The sequence below is a fragment of the Apteryx mantelli genome, chromosome 2 (assembly GCF_036417845.1).
Source record: "Apteryx mantelli isolate bAptMan1 chromosome 2, bAptMan1.hap1, whole genome shotgun sequence".
In the NCBI taxonomy this organism is placed as follows: Eukaryota; Metazoa; Chordata; class Aves; order Apterygiformes; family Apterygidae; genus Apteryx; species Apteryx mantelli.
The window spans coordinates 24,803,591-24,824,755 of NC_089979.1; the positions used below are offsets into that span (position 1 = coordinate 24,803,591).

At 39.4% G+C, this 21,165-nt stretch overlaps 1 protein-coding gene across 1 annotated transcript in view; it reads left to right on the plus strand.

Moving 5' to 3' along the window:
- The window catches only part of SDC2 (syndecan 2), a 65,084-nt gene that overhangs the window by 34,163 nt on the left and 9,756 nt on the right, over positions 1–21,165 (plus strand). Inside the window, exon 2 of the mRNA XM_067290337.1 lies at positions 18,880–18,991. Coding sequence (XP_067146438.1) covers positions 18,880–18,991 — 112 coding nt within the window. The remainder of the gene's footprint in view (positions 1–18,879; positions 18,992–21,165) is intronic.

Consider the following 21,165-nt stretch of genomic DNA (forward strand, 5'->3'; position numbering starts at 1 on the left):
CTGTGAGAAGTGCTGTCCTTCTGCTTGGCTCTTCGTACTGATCAGCCACTATGTCTAGCATTTTCCAGAAGCTCAGAATTCATTGATGAATAAATATTGTGGGGCAGGAGCTGTCTTTAAATGGAGTTGTCAACTGAGATATGTAAAATCAGCCAATGGTAACGCTGTTATAGAGAACTGATTTCATTTTTTTTGCTGTATCTAAATTAAATGGTATAACTTTGTGCATTTGTAAGACAACCTGTCTACCAAAACCAACTAAAGCAAAGGGCTCTGCCACACTAAATTCTTCCTCTGGGAAGAGGCTGAAGGAACAAATACGTGACAGATACTGTATCAGAGCATTGTGTAACAACCTATGCACAACAGAATAAAAAATATTAAAAGGTTCAGTATTAATCCACTCTAGAAGCCATCTCTTGTGTAAGAAGGTTGGCTTGGACCAGTGTCAAAGTTCAGCTGCAGAAGTAGGGTAATCGAGGTCCAGCCTCCCATCACAAGGTCCCTCAAGTCCTCTGGGACCTACCTGTCTTTAGCTCTGGTCTGATTTCAACCCGAATCCCATGACTTGGCCAGAACATGCATGTCTCATCCTTGGCCTTAACCCACTTAAAGGAAAACTCCTTTTGCTTTCTTCAGCACAGACATTAACTGCTTGTATGTGTAGCTTTTGCTAACAGGGACGAAAAATGTCTCTATAGCTCTGAGAGTGAGAGACATTTACATCTTAACAAAAACATGTCAACGCAGATTAGGTTGTTAAAAGAAAAGAAATAAAAAGAAAGCCTTTGAATCCGGAACATGACAGTCTTAATCCCAGAGTCATTACAACATCAAGCAACAAGTCTGAAAAAGATTTTGAATCCCATGCGACTGCATGGGATTGCTTCAAGCTTGAGCAGCCTAGCTCTGTAGACAGCAGGAGACCACAGCCTTATTCTGCATTCTCTTCTAAGGGCTGAGGTTTTAAAAGGAGGGAGGATGAGACCTCTGAGAAAAGATTCTGTTTTCCGTTGGCAAACCTAATGTGTATTTATTTGAATAATATATTCAAAAGGGAAATAACATGGAAAATAGCTGTCATAACTGGGGTTTTCATGGTATCTTCTACACTTTGCTTTGAAAATATAACCCTGTGACTTGATGTTTGCTGGGATTACTGTGAATGCAAAGTGGATCTGCATTTAATTCATCTCTAGTGTTAGAGTATAAAAAGGGAATACGTGCCCTGGAAATTTTTCCAGCCGCTTGCAGAGAAGCAGTAATGAAAATTCAGCTTCAAGATTGATTGATTACTCACAGATTATAGAGCAGCAATTGCAGACAGTTTTACTATTTAAACACTACTTGCTATTAAACCACTTTTTATAGCAGACTAGGAAGGCAGATGTCCATTTAATCCATTTGGCTCCTTCAGTGCTGCATAATGTCACGACTGACAACATACTCCAGTAAAATGGAAACCTTCAGCTGCATGTTCTGGTGGAGTACGTTTGGAAGTGAATGAGAAGATTGTCCTTCTTAGAGACTCTCTTGATGAATGTGAGTTTTCCTTTAAGACAAGTTCAGAGATGATGATGATGATAGGGCTGATTGTAAATCAGTAATGGGACAGGAAGTCAATTTCCGAAGGCAGTAAAAGGTAGAGAAATGATGCGAGGTGTCCTAGACTTATCCCTTTGCTTGAACCTTGTGTATTAAAAAAAAAAAAAGAAAGAAAGAAAAAGAGAAAAAAAACAATACTACTGCAGCATGTGCCATTAGCATATAGATGCTGAGATTCGATGGTCAAATTCTAAGTGATGCTTTTATACTTTGCTGAGACATTTACGTAGCAAATACTGAAGAACTGCACTTGGCTGTTACAAACCAAAACACTTCCCTTTTTTTGGTTACCTTTGAATTGCAGCTGCAATAAGCAAAATAAAGCTGCAAAGAGTGCAGTAGTGGAACCCCTTTTCATCTCCACAAAATGGGTTTTCTAAAATTTGGGACCCGTTTGCTGGGCTGCTTGCTAGACTTGTTCCACAGCCAACATAAACTGGATTAGGAGAAGTCGACTTCCCACGCGTGGGTGTACAGGAACAGTTAGCTGGAAAATTCTCATCAGCTCTCTAATGGCAAAATGAGGTTTTTGCTGTGAATGTAAATTGTATACGACTTCAAACCAGCTCTAGTAGGAGAGAAATGAGGAGAAGGAATTATTTGTCGGTGTTGTAAAGGCAGGCCGTGGCTTGCCCAGGGGATCGTGTTGGGATCCCAGTGTGATTTTGCTGCCTGCCTAAAGCTGGTTGCTGCTGACCTGGGGGTGTTGGTAGCAGCAGTCTCTGCCCTTGCTCTGCCAGGGTGACAGGTGGCTCCTGTAACATTAGTTTTCATAGCAGATTGACTACACCTAACCTTTTTCCCTACTGTTTCATGGTCTGTGTTGGAAGCAGAAATAGCTTTCATGGCAGATTTCAAGCTGAGAAGTATATTAGACTTGCAGAACATTGCCTTTTCTTTCTTTTTAAAATTGTAAACAATCTAATGAAGAAAATTGTATTTGGGCAGAAAATAAAGAGCAAGTTCTTACTTCACAACAGACTTAGAGTCTGAGCAGATGGGACTGTTGACAGAGTCTTGTGACTCTTGCCTCACTCCGTTAATTGAAAACTGAAGCATTATACCGCAGCTTGTTTTCTCCTGCATTCTTTTTTGGATTTATGTTACTTTTTAGTGTTCTTCCTCATAACTGTTCATTTTTTCCCCTTCAAACTAATTTTGAAAAAAAATGAAATAGAAGCTTGTTAAGCCTTTTGGTTACATAACCTTCTGTATTTGAGCCATAAGCCAGTAATCTGTTCCCTGAGACCATCACACGTTACCCCTGGGGATTGTAGCGTGAGTGTATGTGTGTGCACACGTAATTAATGGAGAAAAGAAAATCACTGCCAGGAGTTGAACGAGGACCCTTATTCTCCAGAGGGGATAGTGCTCTCTCTGTCTGTTAAATGAACAGGCTCAGCAGTGCAAGCTCTTAGGGTGTCAGTTTATTTTGACAAGCCAACTTAACTTCTCTGTAAGTGAAGTGCAGCTATGTATCTCATCAGACTAGTGTCACAAATTTTTATAGGATGAGTTCAGTGAGGACTCATTTCTTTTTTAAAAAAATGAATTGAGTTGATGAGTCTGCTTTATCAAAAGGTCTGTGACTCCTCCATTCTTCTGTCTAATCATCTTTGTTTACCGTGTAATTAGGAAGTTGAATGAACTGAGTGACTTGTAAGAAAAGACTCAGCTACTAACATGAGTTGTTTTCAGCAAAAAAATATTCTTCATTTGCTGTCTCAAATGCTTGTTGCTTATCTTCTGTCTTCATTCAGTTATTATTCTTGAAAATGACATATGAAAATATCTTTCTAATCTCCTGTACCTGTTCAGTGTGAATAAACAAATGCTGCTTGCCATGATATAACTTACTACAATTGCCTTGTTGCAGTTAACTTCCCCAAAATACTGTAAAAAAACACTCCATTTTTGTTATTTGCACAATTGTTGTATTTCTCAACAAGGTTTTGATCTAGTTTGCTGATATATGTTTATCAAAAACCTGATTTGAAAACTTGCTCTGTGGGGAAATTTATTCTTGATGAAAGTCGAGGTGTCTAATTTGAGACGAACTTAAATACAATATTATTGTATGATGGAAAATTACTCTCCTCTACAGCTTCTAGTAAAAATATGCTATAGGTGCATTTTTCTATCTATCTAGAGATGTTGGATGTATATGTTAAAATATGGTACTTTACATTGTATTGCTTTCATTTGAAACACAGTACCTGGGCTGTCTTATTCTCTCAGATATACTTATGCAGGTGTACTGGTGATATAGTGTCTGCGCAAAACTATTCTGTGTTGTCTTGCTCGGTCAGATCTGAATATCTTGCTAGACTGTTTCTCCAAGCAGTCTTTATTTCTGTACTGTTTGTCCTCAGATTTTTTTTAACCTTTCAGACTCCAGAGGAGAGAACAGGTTTGCATGAGGGCAGGTCTATTAAGTAGCTGACATCCTTAACACTTAGGCTAATGAAACCCCTTATTGTTGGTTCCATTTCAAAGTGCTAAGTGACCCTTTTACTGGAGCAAACAGAAACAGGCACTAAGAAGCTTTCTAATGCCATCCATGTAGCAGCCTTTTTATTGTTTGTGGAGAGAAACCCGTGTTTTGAATTAGATTTCTGTTATAAACCTAGGGATAGCCTTGTAAAGCACAATTGCTTTGGACATACCTACAATGAATCCTTAAGAGAACTTGCCCGTTTGTTTGACAGCTATTAGGAACAGATTATGTGCTGTATTTTTGAAGCAAGACTGTTGGAAAGAAAAGAAGGTGCAGGTAACTGGAATACATTCGTGCTGTATCTAGAGTAACCCAAGACAGACAGGTTACTTATCCGTTATGTCCACTATTTTGCCGACACTTAGCTATGTAAAGTAGCAGAAAGATGCCAGTGCTGAATCAGTTTTTCCTTAAAACATTGCCAAAAAGGTGCTCTTCTGGTACTTTATCAAGCTTTACCAAATTAGAAGACATTTGTTCCTTCCCTTCACTCAGCAAGATACAAATTTAATGAGGAAATATGGAACTTGATCTAAAATCCTGAAAGAAATCACTAGCAGGGATTTTGTGGACAAAATTTAACTCACTTTAAATTTTTCTGTTACCCTTCACCCTGCGCAGCTTCCTCTGTATGTCCTGGCCTGCAGCTGAGAGTCTAGTTATCAAGTCTGGTACAGAAGTTGGTAGCAAATCTAAAGCGCTCTGTGCCTGCGTAGGCTAGACTGTCAACTGAGTACATTTTTAAATATGCCCTTTGATAAAAACAAGCTAGGTCTTATGCAGTTCTGATGACAAGAAGTAGTATGGGTCACTGGCCACATGAGCTTTCAACATCTGAAACTTCTAAGTAAAAGGGTGGGTTTTTGTAGATAGCACTCTGACTAATAGGCAGAATAAGCCATGGCAACTACAGCTATTCTTTTTGCAGGCATTTCCCCACTCCTATGTTTGCTGGAGGACATTGGTGTCACAGAGCAAGAAGTGCTCCTTAGCCATCACAATTTGCATGATTATCCCATGCTGTGAAGTGCCGTTGGTTTCTGTTTACATTGGTACAGCCACGTGCAAGCTGCAGCCATGGCACAGTGGACATACGTCCTGCTCGGCGGTCTCGGCTGTGGGGTGTAACCTCCAGCAGGGGGTTGGTGGGCAGACACATGGGAAGAATATTCATTTGATCACACTGTGATCGTGATCTAGAGCCCAGAATTGCTTCCCCAAGTAGAAACACCATGTAAATATTTTTGACAAGTAGGAAGGTGGAAGAAGCATGGATATGCCTGGCTAATCTGGGATGGGAGGAGAGAGAGAGAAGCTCTTAAGGCATGCCTAGACTAGATAAGCATAGACTAGGAGCCTGGCCTGCTTGATTGTGCCTGTTTATAGGTTACAACTCAAGGAAGAATACTGTGCTAGCACTTGGTATCACCTAGAGGTGATACCTCTAGGCACAAGCCTGCAGAAGGTCATGAGATTGCTTTTTGACACGTGCTGATGTGTGTCAGGTTGGGGTTTGCTTTTCCACAGAAATATATTCCTCAAATGGGAGACCTTTATCCGATAAGAGATTTAAGAATAAAGCGTAGTGTTTATTTTTTGAGTTTGAAGTACAAGAAATTTACCTTTCCTCTTCCTCTTCCCTTCCTCGCCTCCCAGGCCAGGTGACATATTTTCTTACTGAGTGGGTAAATGCATTTACTAGCTATTGCTTCTGCTTCTCTACAATATATAAATTTAAAAACAGTCCAAAAGATAAAAGAAAGTCTGCAGATTAAATAGTATGGCCAAGAAAATATGTGGATTTGGTCTGTTTCTTCTATTGTGCATTCATGTTGTCTATACATAGAAAATTGGGCCCTGAGCAGGCGGCTGCTTGGGTGGTTAGCCAGATTCCTAAGAGCAGCACAGTGATCTGCAGGATACTAGAAGCATATGAGGAAAAAAGAAGAAAGAAAATGAAACTTGACAGACCTTTTTCTGGTTTCTGCTTAATACCTCCCCATTTTGTGCTGCATTGTAAGCAATGCTTTAGCAATAATATGGACAAAGTCTAACAAAGAGATTTCCTTGCTAGCAGAAAGTTGCTTAAAATAACTTACTGAGGATAAAGAGGCTGCCCGGGTCAATAATGCTGTGAAATCCTCCGTGTGTAACAGCTTCAGGAGGTTTTGTAGGCATATGGATTTTTAAAAGCATTAGACCATTGATCAGGTAGTGTGGATTGTAGAATGCTACTAACTTTGTGTTGGTGGTGCTGAGACACTTTTATGAGGATTCAGAGTTTGGCTGTAGAACTACTGAAATCTTTCTTCACTTCAGCAGAACTCTGATTTAAAATATGAATGCTAGAGAATTGTTTTTAGTCTTTGTTAACAGATATTTGATACAATTAAAAATATTTATTGTGTTTTACTCTTCAGACAGATCTATGACTGTCAAAAAAGCTGTCAAACAACTTACCTGGCTTGCTTTACTTTAAATAAAGGAAAATCAATTTATCAAATGCAGCATAATTTATCCCTGCCTTTATTATTTCAATGAGTGAATGTGATTCTTTTTGTTCTAGTTTTAAGTAGCATTATTTTTAAAACATCAGGTGAAGATAATCAATATGAATAAGCTTATCTGAGCAAGTGTTCCTTAATGGTAGCCAGTCACAGTAACTGGAAAGAATTTTGCTATTAGTTCACTAATCCTTGAGTTAAAGCACCAGCTTTCTGGACCATGCTTTAAAACAAAAATTTGTGGCAAACTGTTTGAAGGGTGGTCCCTCTATGTAATTCCAGTCAAAACTTTTACTTTGAGAAATTCCTATATATTCATCTTCAGAATTTCTTGGTCACGTTCTGACACCTCCATCTGCAAGTTCATAGGGAGGGAATAGCATAGGGGAAATTAGGCATAGTGGAGCTGGTGTTGCTTGGTAGGAAATTAGGTGTGAGCTGTTCCACCGCTCATGGAATAACTTTTATTTTGGTGTACCTTACACTATGCTGTCTCGGTTTGATGCTTTAGATATATCTATATTTTTAAGAGCAGACATGGGATAGATCATCCTTCCTAGGAATATGAATGCATGTTAATTGTTACCGTGTCTGGAAGTGTCTTAAAGTAGGTACATAAGCTCCTGCCAGAGTAACTCCTCTGAGGTGTTGCCTGATTTTCTCTTGTTCTGTGGTTGATAAGGGGTCAGCCTCTGAGCTGGAAAAACTCTTATCAATATAGTTCAACTTCTCTATTAGCAATTCTGCTTGGTACATCTGCCTAATTTCCAGATATAACTCAGAGCTGTGTTTGACTTTGGAAGAAACTTGCTGTTGGTTCCCTTTCCCAGTCTGCTGCTGCCCTGCAAGCCTCAGGCAACACGGTGGCCAAGGAGGTTGAGGACAGGGAGTGAGATGCAAGAAGCCCCTTTCTTAGCCAGCCCCAACTGGCTGGGAGCCTGGCTGGTGCTCCAGGACGTCGTGTCCTCTCACAGCCCAGGCCGGACACGATAACCTTGCTGTCTGTCATCTTCGGTTGAGGAGGAGTCAAGCAGGCTTGCATCAGTGACGAACTGTTTCCTTCTCTCTCTTTGTAGAAGAGGAGTCATGCCTGAAGGGCAACATACCAGACAAAAAACTGCACCCGAAGCCGTGTGGCCTGTATGAGCTACCATATCTCTGATTTCACTCGGCTGCTTTTATTGATGTTATTAGAGTGATGTTTTATCCCATCTGAAGTAAACTCATTTCTTATCTTTGTGTGCATCAAAGGGAATATGAACACCAAGCCTTTGTAGCAGAAATTCAGTTAGGTAAAATGGGATCAGAGTGCAGAATCCAACAACTTAATCTCACAGACCGGCAGGACGAGTGAGTGTTAGACTCCTTGGCACCTAGTAACAGCAGGAAAATTATCTTTGTTTTCTTACTGTTTGGGAATTTGAAGTGGTATCTCACAAAGATATACCTAGTCTCTCCATGCTTCCTATGCTTGCTGTGTCTCTCTGGGAAGACAGTACCACTGGAAAGAGTAACAGTGATACCATTTATCTTTTTGCAGAGATTGTGGCTTTTGGCCTAACTTAAGCCAGTTTTGGACCTCCCAGTACTTTTTCTGCCACAGAACAAACTGATCACCTGGATCACCTAGCTCTGTGCTTTCAGCCACCGCCAGAAAAGTTCAAAGTAGTTACCTGACCGAATGAGGTCATGATCATTCTCACAGACTCTAGGAGAAAATCAGCCTGTACTGCGTGTTCTGCTGGTTAATGCAAAGTTCGCATTGAACCCCCGCTGAATTAATGTTTTAAGTCTTTAGTTTCATTTTTGAGCAGAAGTGTGTCAGTACCCAGAAGTAGTATAAAAATGGTAATTTGCATGTTTTTTGTTGTTTGTTTGTTTGTTTGCTTTTTAAGCTATTTGCTTAAAGGGAGAGAAGTGAGTCGCCTGTTGAAGACACGGCATGTGTATCCTATTCTAATAAAACTGTGAGTCCTAGCACAAAGATGCTTCATTTAAGCATTCTTAAAGCTTACACAAGCTTTACTTTCCTTGAGTAAGAATCTAGGGAACCTGGGATATGAATGTATTATCACCAACATGCATGTCTGTTCTCAAGGACCTAGGATTTCTCTTTATTTAGAGCAGATTATGACCAACTTCTGAAGTATGTTGTGTGTGTTAGAGGGAGGGGGGTTCCCTCAGCATATTACTACAGTAACACAATTTAAGAAAGATCAGACAGAATTCAGATATTCCAGTGGATGTTTTTCACCTGCTAGGAGCTTTAGGGGGAGGTTACCAGGGTCTGCTGACTGCAGGTGGCAGACAGAAGTGTCCACTAAAAAATTTGTGGACCTTGTTGTTCAAAGAATATGTGTACTGAAGAACAGATTTTCTTTCTTACTGTGCTGCATTCAAGTATTGGAAATGCTCAGTCTTAAACTGGAAGCCTGATTCCCCTCCACCTTTGACAAACTTAGGTTGCCATACAAAACCTTAACAGAGAATAGTTATACTTAATTGGTGTTCAATGTTACTTCAATATATTTGTTTCATATGTAATTTTCCTACTTATGCTAAAGAAATGTAATTGATTGAGATAATTTATTGCAAATTGTTATTACTAATTGCAAAAATATCTTAATTTAAATGATTTCATGTTAGTTGATTCTGGGTTCGTCACATGGGGTTATTTTGTTGAAGTCATGGACTGGAAAGAAATCAATATGGGCTTTTGAAACTGGTGGAGGTTTGCAGTGCTCCCACTACGATTGATTACAGCTGCTTTTGTAAGGCTTTAAAAAGAACAATCTGTATTAAAAACATCATTCTTTGGTATGAGCTTGAACAGTTCCAAATAGGTTTCCATGGGGGCTGCCCTGAAATTTGACCACTTCAAGGGATTTTAGTAATCACCAGTGGGCCAGGGCAGTGAGGCAGAGGAAAGGCTATTAGGTGGGGAGTTATTGGCATGCATGCCAAAGAGGTTACCCTGGCAGCTTTAATCATTCATTGCTGTTCTCAAGAGGAGGGAGGAAAATATGTGTTAGTTCTTCTGATTGATTAGAAAACAGGATCAGTAAAGCATAAAAGGAGAGGGGAGGTGTGCATGGAAAAGCTGGTGCATGTTAGATTTAAAAGCATTGACTGAGGCAGGTGTGTGTAGTTATGACCTGCAGAGCAAAAGTTACCTGCATTTCTTGTTAGTGTCAGGCTCATGGTTGGCAATTAAAGACATGCTAACCTCTTCATTCAGCATTTTAAAATGAACACATTTAGCTTCTTGATCATGGCCATGCTTTAAATTTAACCTGTCTGCACATGGACTGATGCGTCCTTAAGAAACTGATTAGCATTTTTGAGCTGTGATTACAATTTGCGTGGCATTTTTGATCCTATTTATGGTGAAACTGATTGGTGCTTTTTGAAAAATGTGCAGAAAATTGCTATGCTAATTGAGGTAAATCAATCTGTGATGAATATTGCTGTCTGGCTGGTTGGCTTCTGGTGCTGGTTTGCCTGCACATTGCCCTTTAATATTTCAGTCTAGAGTAGGGCTTTGGAAGCTGATTCAGCTGTAGCCCGTCTAAAGTAGTTTCCCTGTTCTACCGCACCTACGTCAAAGGCAGAGTTGAAGAATAAGCTGTTCTTTGCCCTGATTGATGCCTTGGCGTGAAAGCTGCAAGGGCTTTGAATGTTTTAATTTTGGGATTCCCAGAGAAACTTTAATATTAAACATTTGCTTTTATGTGGAAAACTAGAATTGCCGTGTACCTTGACTGTTAAGCAGCCTTGAAATATTCAAGGTGAAGGAGGCAACTAGACTGTAGTACTCAATTCTAGGATACAAGTACAAAGAGAAAGGCCTGTCAGTGCAGAGTCAGGGAACGTGCAAGAATGTGCAATCAGGCGCTTCATGTAAACAGCACAGCAGCCCTGTTCATTTGAGTTTAAATATCAGATTTGCCTTATGCCTGTATCCTTCCTAAGCAACCTTTTTGGGTCGGAGTAGATTTATGCAGTTATTGGATGAGGAGGGTCACTGGTTTTAACTGGTAGCCTGGGGAAGGTGATCAGACCTATGTCTCCCCTGCAGCTCCCCACCTGCAGGTCTTGGGAAGGACCAACTGGTTTTGGTCACTTCCAGAGCATGGGCTTTTGGGATAAGTTGCTGTAGAACAGCAGGAGACTCTCACTGCTGTGGTAAGAAAATAAAATGCTGTGTTTTCATAGGCTGTAATGCTGGTAGTTTGTGTGCACTGAGTTGGGGTTTGCTGTTCCAGAAAACTCTGCATAACTGCATGTGTCTGTGAAGATGGAGGTATCTCCTGCGGATAGGAGATGAAGGCATCATTTTGGGCAGACCTGCCTACAGTCTCACTCAGCTAGTGGCTCTTTAATACCACGTCACGTGGGCTGGAACCTAGTTGGATGGACTAGGATGCACATTTGTTAACTGATGAGGCTCTCTTATTATTCATCTCCTAAATATCTGTGGCAGCTGGAGAGAATGGAGCAAGTTCTTTGATCTGTCCTTTGTCACAAATCAAATTTGTTGGTATTTGTGTGTAAGAATAGAAAAATTGCCTGCTCTTGCTGCAGTGCTTACTTTTCTCTGCCTTGCATCTTCATGCAGCAACCTCTGTGCCTCCCTAGGCAACATAGTTTTTGGGTGAGAGATTATCTTAATAGACAACAAAATGATGCACAACTGGAGATCAAACTCTGAAATGAAGTGGAAAGACAGTAGCTTTTTCCATTGAAATTTATCTCAAACAGGTCAGAACTTTAGAGGATTTTTTATTTTATCTTTCTCCTCAAGGCAGGACAAGTTTTGGCTCCAAACCAGAAAGCAGGCCAAAGGCCCACTATACAGATCCATGAACTTTTATAATGGGAAGAACAACATTTTCAAGTAAGCTTGAAGAAGTTCTCCTGTTACTGTTTTAAGTTCTACTATCACATAATGTACCATACAGCATGTAATTACACATTGGGGACTATTTCTAAAGGCACAGATGACTGTTAGGAAGCAGACACACAAGTTTTTGTGACTTTGTTAGAGTGTGAACTTAAATCTATCAACTACAGCACAGTAATTACTCTGGTGTATACCCATAAGTGAACAGTAGCTCACTTTGTGGTGGCTTGTTCTTGTCTCCTTACCCTGGGGTATTCTTTGACTTTCAATATTTCCCTGTAAGCACTGAGCGTGTGGTATATTTTCTTTAGTGTGAGCTATGAGGCTGCTGAAATGTCTGACACCAGTGAGAGTGTTTTTATTAATTCTGTTGCTGTTAAATATGCCTCTGTTTTGGTAATTAGCCTGGCATAACAGACTGTGTGCATCTTAAAACCAAGCATATTTTTGACTCTTGGCTTCGACATTAGACAATCTCTATAAATCAGCTCTTTCAGTAGACTCCTGTATTGTTGTATGCTAGCTGTGGTAGAAGCAGTTTTCAGTACTTGTGTTTGTTTTGAGCTCTACGCTTTTCCTCAGCAGCCACAAACAGTCAAATCCTTTCTTTATCTGTCATGAGAGATTCGAGGCCTAAAGCTATAGTTTTGTGCAACATCAGGAAGTTCTTCTACATGAGATACAAGGAACGTGAATAATCTTTCTGGCATGTACTCCAGATGTTATAGTAACACTGCACTCCACCAGACAGGGTTTCAGCCTGCCACGCTGCTGTCAGCACCAGGGCAGTGCGTACATTGCCGCAGGCAAATACCAGAGTTACTATTTTAGTATACATGCTTGTACAAAGCTGACTTATTGTTTCACTCCTACCTGAAGAAGGGCAGCAAATATCCTCTAAGATTTTAGAGATACCTTTTGAAATGAACTCTTCAGGGTTGGTCACTGAAATCAAAATTTGGCATTTAATTGGCCAAAAACAATGACAGGGGAAGCAGTGGTTGTAATAAGTTCAGTACAGGCAGTTCCCATCACAAGACTGTTTTTCACATTGTGTATACGGATAACTAGTAGGACTGGCACTGAAGGTCAGTAAGCCTTGGAGAATGCTTAAAGGGTTTTATGCAGTTATGAGGTAAAACTAGGGAATAGTAACCATGTCAGAAATGATTCAGGGGAAACGAGCAATGCAGATGTTAGCTTCTGTATGAAACTATTGCTGTAAGACTAGCAAAATTCACTCTTGTGCCTGTTGTCATGGGAAGAATATTTTTGCTGTGATTACAATTATCCAGACTATGACATAGAGCAGCTTTCCTGTGGCTGTTATCCACTCCACTAACATCACAATTGTGCACACAGTAGTACTTCTCCAAGATAAAAAACAGAGGAGTCCTTGGAGTGATGCAGTTAAATTACATTGCCAATTATTAACATCTATTTCAAAAAATCCCACAAGAGCCTTCCACTGTGCCTTCTGCCACCACTTCTGCTAAAGGCACCATTGCGGTCGGCCCACTGCAGAGGGGGGTTTTGTCAGGCAGAGTTTAGCCTGTGAGCACTTAGAAGTGGCCACCACAAACTTGAGAGAAGTAGTAGGGACTGCCTGTTTCCTTCCCTTTTCTTCTGTTCCTGGTTATAGTACCTATCAATGAAAGGCAAGAAAGGCATCTATCAAAATCTAGTGGAAAACCTGCCTTGAAGAGTAATACCTCATAACATGCAATCCTCCTTCCAAATTACATGTTTGTCTCAGGGTACATGCAAACAGTTTAGGGATCCACAAACTGAAGCAGATTGAAAAGCTCTGTCAGGGCCAGCAGAAGCTCATCCCAGGGAACAATTAACATTATGGGAAACTTCAGATGGAGTGCCCTCTCTGGGCAGCGTATTTACCTGGACAAAACCTAATGCTTTGTGATGTAAATCTGATTTTCAGGCTCTGCACTTCGGGATTTTGTTTGTATAAAATCAAGAGACTCAGTCCTTTGAAGGTGGACAAGGTTAGTGAACTCCTAAGGAGACAGTCTCACCAGTGAAATAGCTTTCCTGGTGGGATGAGGGAAGGCAATGAAATTGTGAACAGTATTAGCAGGACATTTCTTGGCTTGAGGATCTACAGTGCTGTGACTGAGGGCTGCTAGGCCTAGCTCTAATTTGGTGGCAGATCATCATCCCTTCTGCAGGCCTCGAAAGAAATACAGTTTCTTGCTCACACAGCTGCCTTTTCTCCAGTCTTCTCTGGGAATCTCTTCAATGCCCCTTGGGCTTTAGATGAATATATTCAAGGACTAACTTTCCCAAAATGTAGTTTATGTGAACAAAACATCACTTTTATGAACTCAAAATCACCTGCCAAACATGCTTTTTTACAAGCACTAATAGAACAGCAGTATCTGTTAATAGAAGAAGAAAATCTGTTTTCCTTTCTCTTTCTTATGTATAAGATCTCTGACTAATCAACAGCTGTAATGCTTGCAAATTTTTAGAGCCTTCTGGCTTAGAGATTTGTGATATAACATCACTTTAAAAATATTAGTCTCTGGTTCTGTGCGTTCTAAACGAGTTACATATAAAAGAGTTCCAGCTGGGAAAAAAGAGCAGCAATGTACCATTAATAACTCTGCTGCAAACCTCAAATTCTATGTCCCGTAGATATACCAAAAAAGGCAGAGAACCAAAATTTGAGTGCATCTGTAAGTAATAAAATGTTTCCTTCCATATGTCGGTTACTCATCGCTATTCCATTTGAGTTTCAAACAGCCATTACATGCATGGTACATATTACTTCCTGCTCTTTCTTCTCCACTTCTTCTCACATCAGCCTTCTTGGTTACCCAAATGGCATAAATATCTGTGGATGATTTAGGAGAAAGATATTAAAGATTATGGGAAGACTGACTGTAACAACAGAATGGCTGTTACAGGACACATTTTTTAATTATTATTTTTTATGAAGTGCTCCATCCTTTCCCAGACCTCCTATTGTCTGAAGATCTTGTTTTCAATTTTTTGCCATCCTAATTTTGATCAATGATTTATGCCTTTCATGAAATGATGAATCACAAAAAGGGTTTGGGTTTCTTTTTTCCTTCTCTCATTTTGTGTCAAACTGAGAGTTTATTAAATATGTCCTGGATGATCAGACTTTATTAAATTACAAATCATTAAAAATGTAAGCTTGAATAAAATAAAAGCTTGGAGATTTCCAAATTCAGCATGTATGGGAATATCTTTTAGCTAGTACTTAATGGGTGCTAATCTACAGTACATCCATGAGATTTAGACTTATGCCAGTGTAGTCAATATCCAGACAGGAATCAGTGATCATTGGTGTGTAGTATGTGAAGTATTTAGGTCACAGGATTTTGCAGCATTATATTCTTGGAATAAAAACCTAAGTGGGGTAACAATGATGGACGAGAATGCAGTCTCTGTCAAGAGGTAATAAGCAGTTTTTGTGGCTTCAGGGCCAGATTAAAGGACTGATAACAGAGACATCCTTGCCTGGTGTTCCTGCCGTTTTAACAGATCTGAAAATAATGCTGTTACATAAAAGTGACATGAGGACCATCAGTTCGATTGTTAACCAAGGGAAATAGTCCCTTAGATACTTGGCCTTCATAATAACTAAAAAAAAGACTTACGGAGCTGGAGTTTGCAAACTTCTTTTTCCTTCCTAAACATTTTAAAATGGTAGTGTAGACCTTTATACAAGCTTGCTGGCAGTAGACTTGTTTTTCCTACTTACCTTTTGTGGATACCTTGGAAGTTGTCCATGGGCCCCCATGGATTTCCAACTGACAAGCTAGAAAACATTGCTAGAGCAAACATTAAATCAAATGCATTCTTGTGTGGCATAAAATTGCAAAGAAAAGCCTCAGTGCTTGATACTCACTTAAGTACCATGAAATATTCTTTTATTTTCATTAACTGGCTCTGATTTTTCTAAGCTTAATCTTCACAGAATTATTTTTAATGGCTGTGCACTTTTTGTTAACTGTTGGATTTTTTTTTTAAACTTAATTATTATTTCAAGTGGACTGAGACAGCTAAATGCTTCTGAGCAACTAGGAAAGGAGATAGGAGCTGTGGGTATATTGTGGGTGCTCCTTTCCCAATTCTACTAGCCAGCTTTCCCAGAGAGTCCATCTGGGAACAGTGCAATGCACTTGTCTGTGCAAATGTGTGTGGGTTTTTGAGTCAAGGCATGCTTCTTTGTGTCTCCAGTTTGAGAGTGGGCTCATGTTTTGCCCAAGCTCTGCTAGATAAGAATTGTTTGTACTGGAAACAGTGGCTGAAGGAAGAGGCTCTCTGTCCAGAGAAGCTGCAGGACTTGTTCATCAGATGGAGCTGGATGTCTAATCTGAATGTATTTGGGGTTCACTGAACCATATAGTTCCCCATATAGTAAACATTATATTAGATTTATAAGACTCTTTCTGTAGGGAATAGTTTTCTCATTCTGATGTAGTTGTGCCATCCACAATACTAGATACTAAATAATGTGTTTTACATTGTATCCTTTGCATCCCCAGAATAAAATGCAACAAAAGCTAAATTTGCTGCTGAAAACTACCCAGATTTTTCCTCCATTTTTGTTTCCTCTGTTTTCAGCTGGTTTAAATCTTGAGAACATTTCAGCATAGCTAGAAATGAAAGCTTTTGGCAGCCAGTAAGCCATAATTCATTGAAAGAAAGGAGTAAATGTGAATGGTGGGGAGCCTGGCTGACTGGGCACTTGAAGCTTGGTTTGGACTGGGTAGCTGCTCGGCTGTCTTATAGAAATTGAAACTTTGGAAGAACTGGCAGGAATCACCACAGTCGTCTCTGATTCTGTGAGTTTGGAAAAAGCAACAAAACATTGTTTTGGTTTTTTTCGGTGAGGGGGAGGAGGATTTGGGTGTTTTTGTTGTTGTTGTGGGTTTTTTTTTTTTTTTGATTCCTAGTAAGTTTGCTTCTGATATAGATAGAACTAAGAAATGGCCTAGGGAATAAATTGATTGGTAAATTCATATTTTTCTTCAACGCTAGAAATTCTGGCCACAGATTTGTGATGCTTCTATTCTCATACAAACTAATTTTCATCCTCTAACACTTGTTTGCAAACTTGGACTGTTTCTCAGCTGTCGCCATTCTATGAACATGTCAAATTCTACTGGCAATTTCTGTTGTTATGTAAATTCTACAGGTAGATCTTAAGCATTTTTGCCAGTTTGCTTTTGGTAATATTTACTACCTCTGATACCTTTTGAATATTGTATGCCTTGTCTATACTCACTGACAGCCACCTGCATTTCCTTTTAAATGTGTTTCATTTTTTTCCTTCCTGATATTGAGGAGTGGGCTATTTTGTATCATGATTGCAGCTGAAATTAAAACAGGGTGAAGCTGCCTGTTCCATTGTTGCAATGTGATCAATAGCAGGATATTTGTCTTGTGAAAGGGAGTTGTTTTCCTACAAGGAAACAGTCTCTGCCGAGTCTTAATTACAATACCAACTATGCACCTACCAAGGCACTTCAGTGCTTCCTTTGGAGACATCTTGCAAAGGAATTAAGTCATTTGGTCGTGGCCAGACATCATCTTGAATTTCTGCTTTGGACTATTGCCAGTTTCAGACAGACCGTGTGAACCAGAAGCAGCAGCTGAAAGCAAGATTTTTGTTAACCTGTCTTAAAAAAAACAAAAACAAAGCCAAAAACAAACAGTTCCCCCCACTAAAAACAGCAGTTCTTTTCAACATATCCCACAGGTAAAAGTTGCAGTACCAAGAGCAGACTTTGATCAAGTATTATGTTGGGTTTTTTTTCCTCTTTAGAAGAAAAGTAGGATAATGCTGCTTTACTTCAGAGCTGTTCAGAAAAGTGTTAGGTATCTCCAGTGCGAAAGTCTCTTATTCTAAAATATATTTGTTAATCAGGATGACCTATCTGCTTTCCTTGAGAAGAAGATTTTTATATTTTAAATCAAACTGAAGAATGCTTTTCTGCTATAGAGACAGCCAACAGGAACTCTAGGAGGCTGGAAGAGTAATCAGTTATCAAAAGTCTACTTGAAAAAAAAAAGTCACAAATGCAAATGTCCTCAATTTTTTAGGACCTCTGGGGGAAAAAAAATTACCTTAGAAAGTCAGGTTTGGGTCTTTGCATAGAAGTGTTACCCCCTCCACAGTTTGGTGCCCCTTTAGGAAAGCAATAGCAAATGTTCTGTAGAACAAAATGGCCAATCAATGTCTTGTAGTAAAAAGAAACCACAGATGGGAAACCTTGGGACTCAGAATGGAGCAGGAGATTCTGGAGATTATATTGAATTCGGTAGACACATTTTGGCATAGTACTGCTCTTTGACTTAAAACTCCATTTACAATTGGCACACTTTTCCATTTTTTTAACAAGTCATGGCAAACAGGCTTTCACAGAAATGCTGGTAAACGAAAGTACCTGCCCCTACTCCTTCTATTACGAAAGAATCAAAGATACATGGCTGCCATAAGGTTGCTTATACTCTGTAGAGAAAGCGCAAGTTGCTATGGAGAAAGATAGTTTCTAGTCTTTCAAAGCCTGAAGTGTTTAGTCAGCCTAAAATAATTACCGATACTTTGTTCTATTATCAGCTCATTTTAGCAGAAACTCTCTTCAGTGAGGGAATACTTCTGGACATTAAAAAAGGTGGTGCAGGTCAGAAGAATCAAACTTCTTAGCTTATTGAAGCTATAGCTAATTTTTGAGAGGTACATTAACTTAAGAATTGTAGCATCTTGTCTGAGCATAATTTTAGAGTCATGCTTTCTGATCCAGCTGGAAATGCCATAATCTTTAATCAACAACATTGTCTTTTAAATATTTGTAATCTATAGTCCCAGTTGTTCATTGTAACTAACAAAGAGTTTACTGAGGTTTGGCCTGGTGTACGTCAAAGATGGTTTTTGATATGTACTCCTGTTGCTTCTCATTTGAGATCAAATGACTGACTTCAGATGGCAGTCCTTAGTTTTGTATGTTTGATATATTGACAGAAGGGTTTCAGTCTTGGGATTTGCTTCTTTCTTGTCACAAAAGCTCTTCAAAGTATATTGCAAATCCTATTTATTCATTCATGCATTTAATGAGATGAAGTGTGATTTGAAAGGGCATTGCTTCCTACATATTGGGTGGTTCCTGAGTTTTCATTGTGCAGATTGGGTTTTTTTCTTAAAGCTATAATTTTTATGAAATTCTTTAACACCTTAGACAAATGTGTTGCATAAACTGAAACTATAAACTGTTCAGTGTGCCAACATTAACTTTTGAAATAGGAGTGAAGATTAAGAGACTGCTAGACTGGAGAACCGTTATCTTTTTAACCATTCACTCTCATCTGTTTTCCAGAGAGCAGATTTGACCTCTGATAAAGATTTATACCTTGACAACAGCTCTGTTGAAGAAGCATCAGGCGTCTATCCAATTGATGATGATGATTATTCTTCTGGGTCAGGTTCAGGTGAGACAACATGTCACAATTTGATTTTAAAAAGTGTAAGAAGTAATTTAAAAATTTGGGTAAAAGCTCTGCGGTTTTCCCTTATGAGTTGGAGGTGATTCTTTTGGTGAGAATCTGGAGTACTTGGCTCTGCATTTACAGACTGCTAAGCACCTCTGCGGGCTGGCTTTTAAATATTAGCTTTCTGCTCTTTTCTGTTACTCCTTAGTTGCGTCATTTCACTCTTTCCCTCCTCCCCCCAGTTATTTTCTTTCTGCTGCCCCTCCTTGTTTCTGTGCAGCTCTCCCTGGAGTTTAGAAGTAAGGATTATAGAAGGCTTACTTCTCCCATAGCATAATCCTAATTTAGCAGTCTTTATGAAAACATTGCAGCAGCAATCTTCTTCTCTCTTATATGCATTCAGGTTCAGATAAATATAGTCAGTGTCGATTTCTCTGCTGTTGTTATTCTTTTAAATTTAGAATTCTAGATATTGCCACAACATGAGAGTTTTCTCTGAGTTAATTACATCAGTATCGTGGATAAAGAAATTCATAAACATAACATACTGAGTTCTCAAATTTAAACATTCATTAGAGGCTTGTAGCTAGCTCATAATTTTTCAAAAATCTGTCAGTGAAACCTCATCAGTCATTTCTCTGACAGCCTCTTTGCGAAATGTCTTCTAGAGTAGCTGGGAGACTACAATCATTAGAAGTTAAGTATGGGATTTTATTGTAGTTTTGAAAGAGAAATTTCCTTATTGCTGTTAGTATTTGCTGAGTGGTTGTGGAAATCCCATTTATCTTCCAAGTGTACTATTTATTTGTTTGTTATTGCACTTTTTGTAATCTGTCTTTTGATGTTTATAGCTACTTGTGAATTTTTAAGTATAAGTCCTTCTTGCAGGGCCTTAGCTTTGTTACTCTTGTAAGCCATGACTGAGATTTCTTGTATGGATTTTGGCTTTTCCTTTTTGCAAAGATTCAAAGGTATGTTAAAATTAATTCTGCAGATGTCTGATTCTGCTGCTGGGCAGATTCAGGCCCACTGGGCACTGGCACCTGAGTGATATCTTGCATTTTGGAATCCTCTGAGTGTGAATTTGACATGTCAGTGTTATCAGTGGCTTGACTGGACCCCTTTGCTGGACCCCTAGACTTCTCTGAGGGAAATTTCACATGAAAAAATTTAATTTAACAATTCAGTAATTTGGTCCAGTTCCCAGCACTGTCCAAGGAAAATTCTGATCTCTGAGAAAATTGCCCTTTTAGTCAGCATCCCATTCTGTCATGTCTTCAGAGGCTGGTGACTTTGTAAACTTCAGGAAAGGAGACAGGCTGACAATAAAGAGAGGTATGGAAAATGATCTCTTTTCTTTTTTCCTCTCTCTTCAGAAATTGACTTTTTCTAATACAGATGATTCAAAATGCAGCCATTCTTTTAAGTGGAAAGCATTATACAAGAACTGGCATCAGTCTTTCTTAACCCATCTTAGTTGTAAAAGTGGAACCAGAAGGACAAAAAAGTGCCTTTAGACCTGACCAACAGTAACATCTTGGCTTCCTCTTCTCTCTTTCCCTGTGGTCAGCCATGAGCCATAGATGGAAGTTTGAGTGTCTAACATGCACTAAGGAAATTGTGTGCTCTGGCATCCTCGTGTTACCTCTGGCAACCTCTGTTCCTTTCTTATGAGGATTCTTGTTGTAGACTGAGGCTCCCTGTATGCCACTCTAGAGAGAGGCTCCTGTGACAGTACCAAAATCTAATCCTTTTGAACAATGGAAGAAGTCCAGCTTCAAATAATCTTCTGAGCAATCTGTGAACCCAGTTTTATTCTCCTGAGGACAAATTTCTAGAGGGAAGAAAATTGTCATCCCCTTCCCCCATACTCATCATCACAGAATTTGTCTGTGAGGATGGGACGAGATATATTTACTGCTCTCTCATTTTATGATCCAGAAGATGTCCTGCACATGTACTAGTGCTATTTTTTCCCCTCATATCGTGTTGAATGTCTGTCTCTCTGCTTGATGCTCAGGGATGCAATATTCCTAGCTGGAAGAGACTTCTCACTCAAGAGTGGTTTTCTTGCTATGTAATTCCACTCCAAGCGAACAGATCCAAGATGACAACATGCAGACTCCCTTCCCTGGTGTGGAAGTTGTTAGCTGCCACCAGACCTATGGAGATAA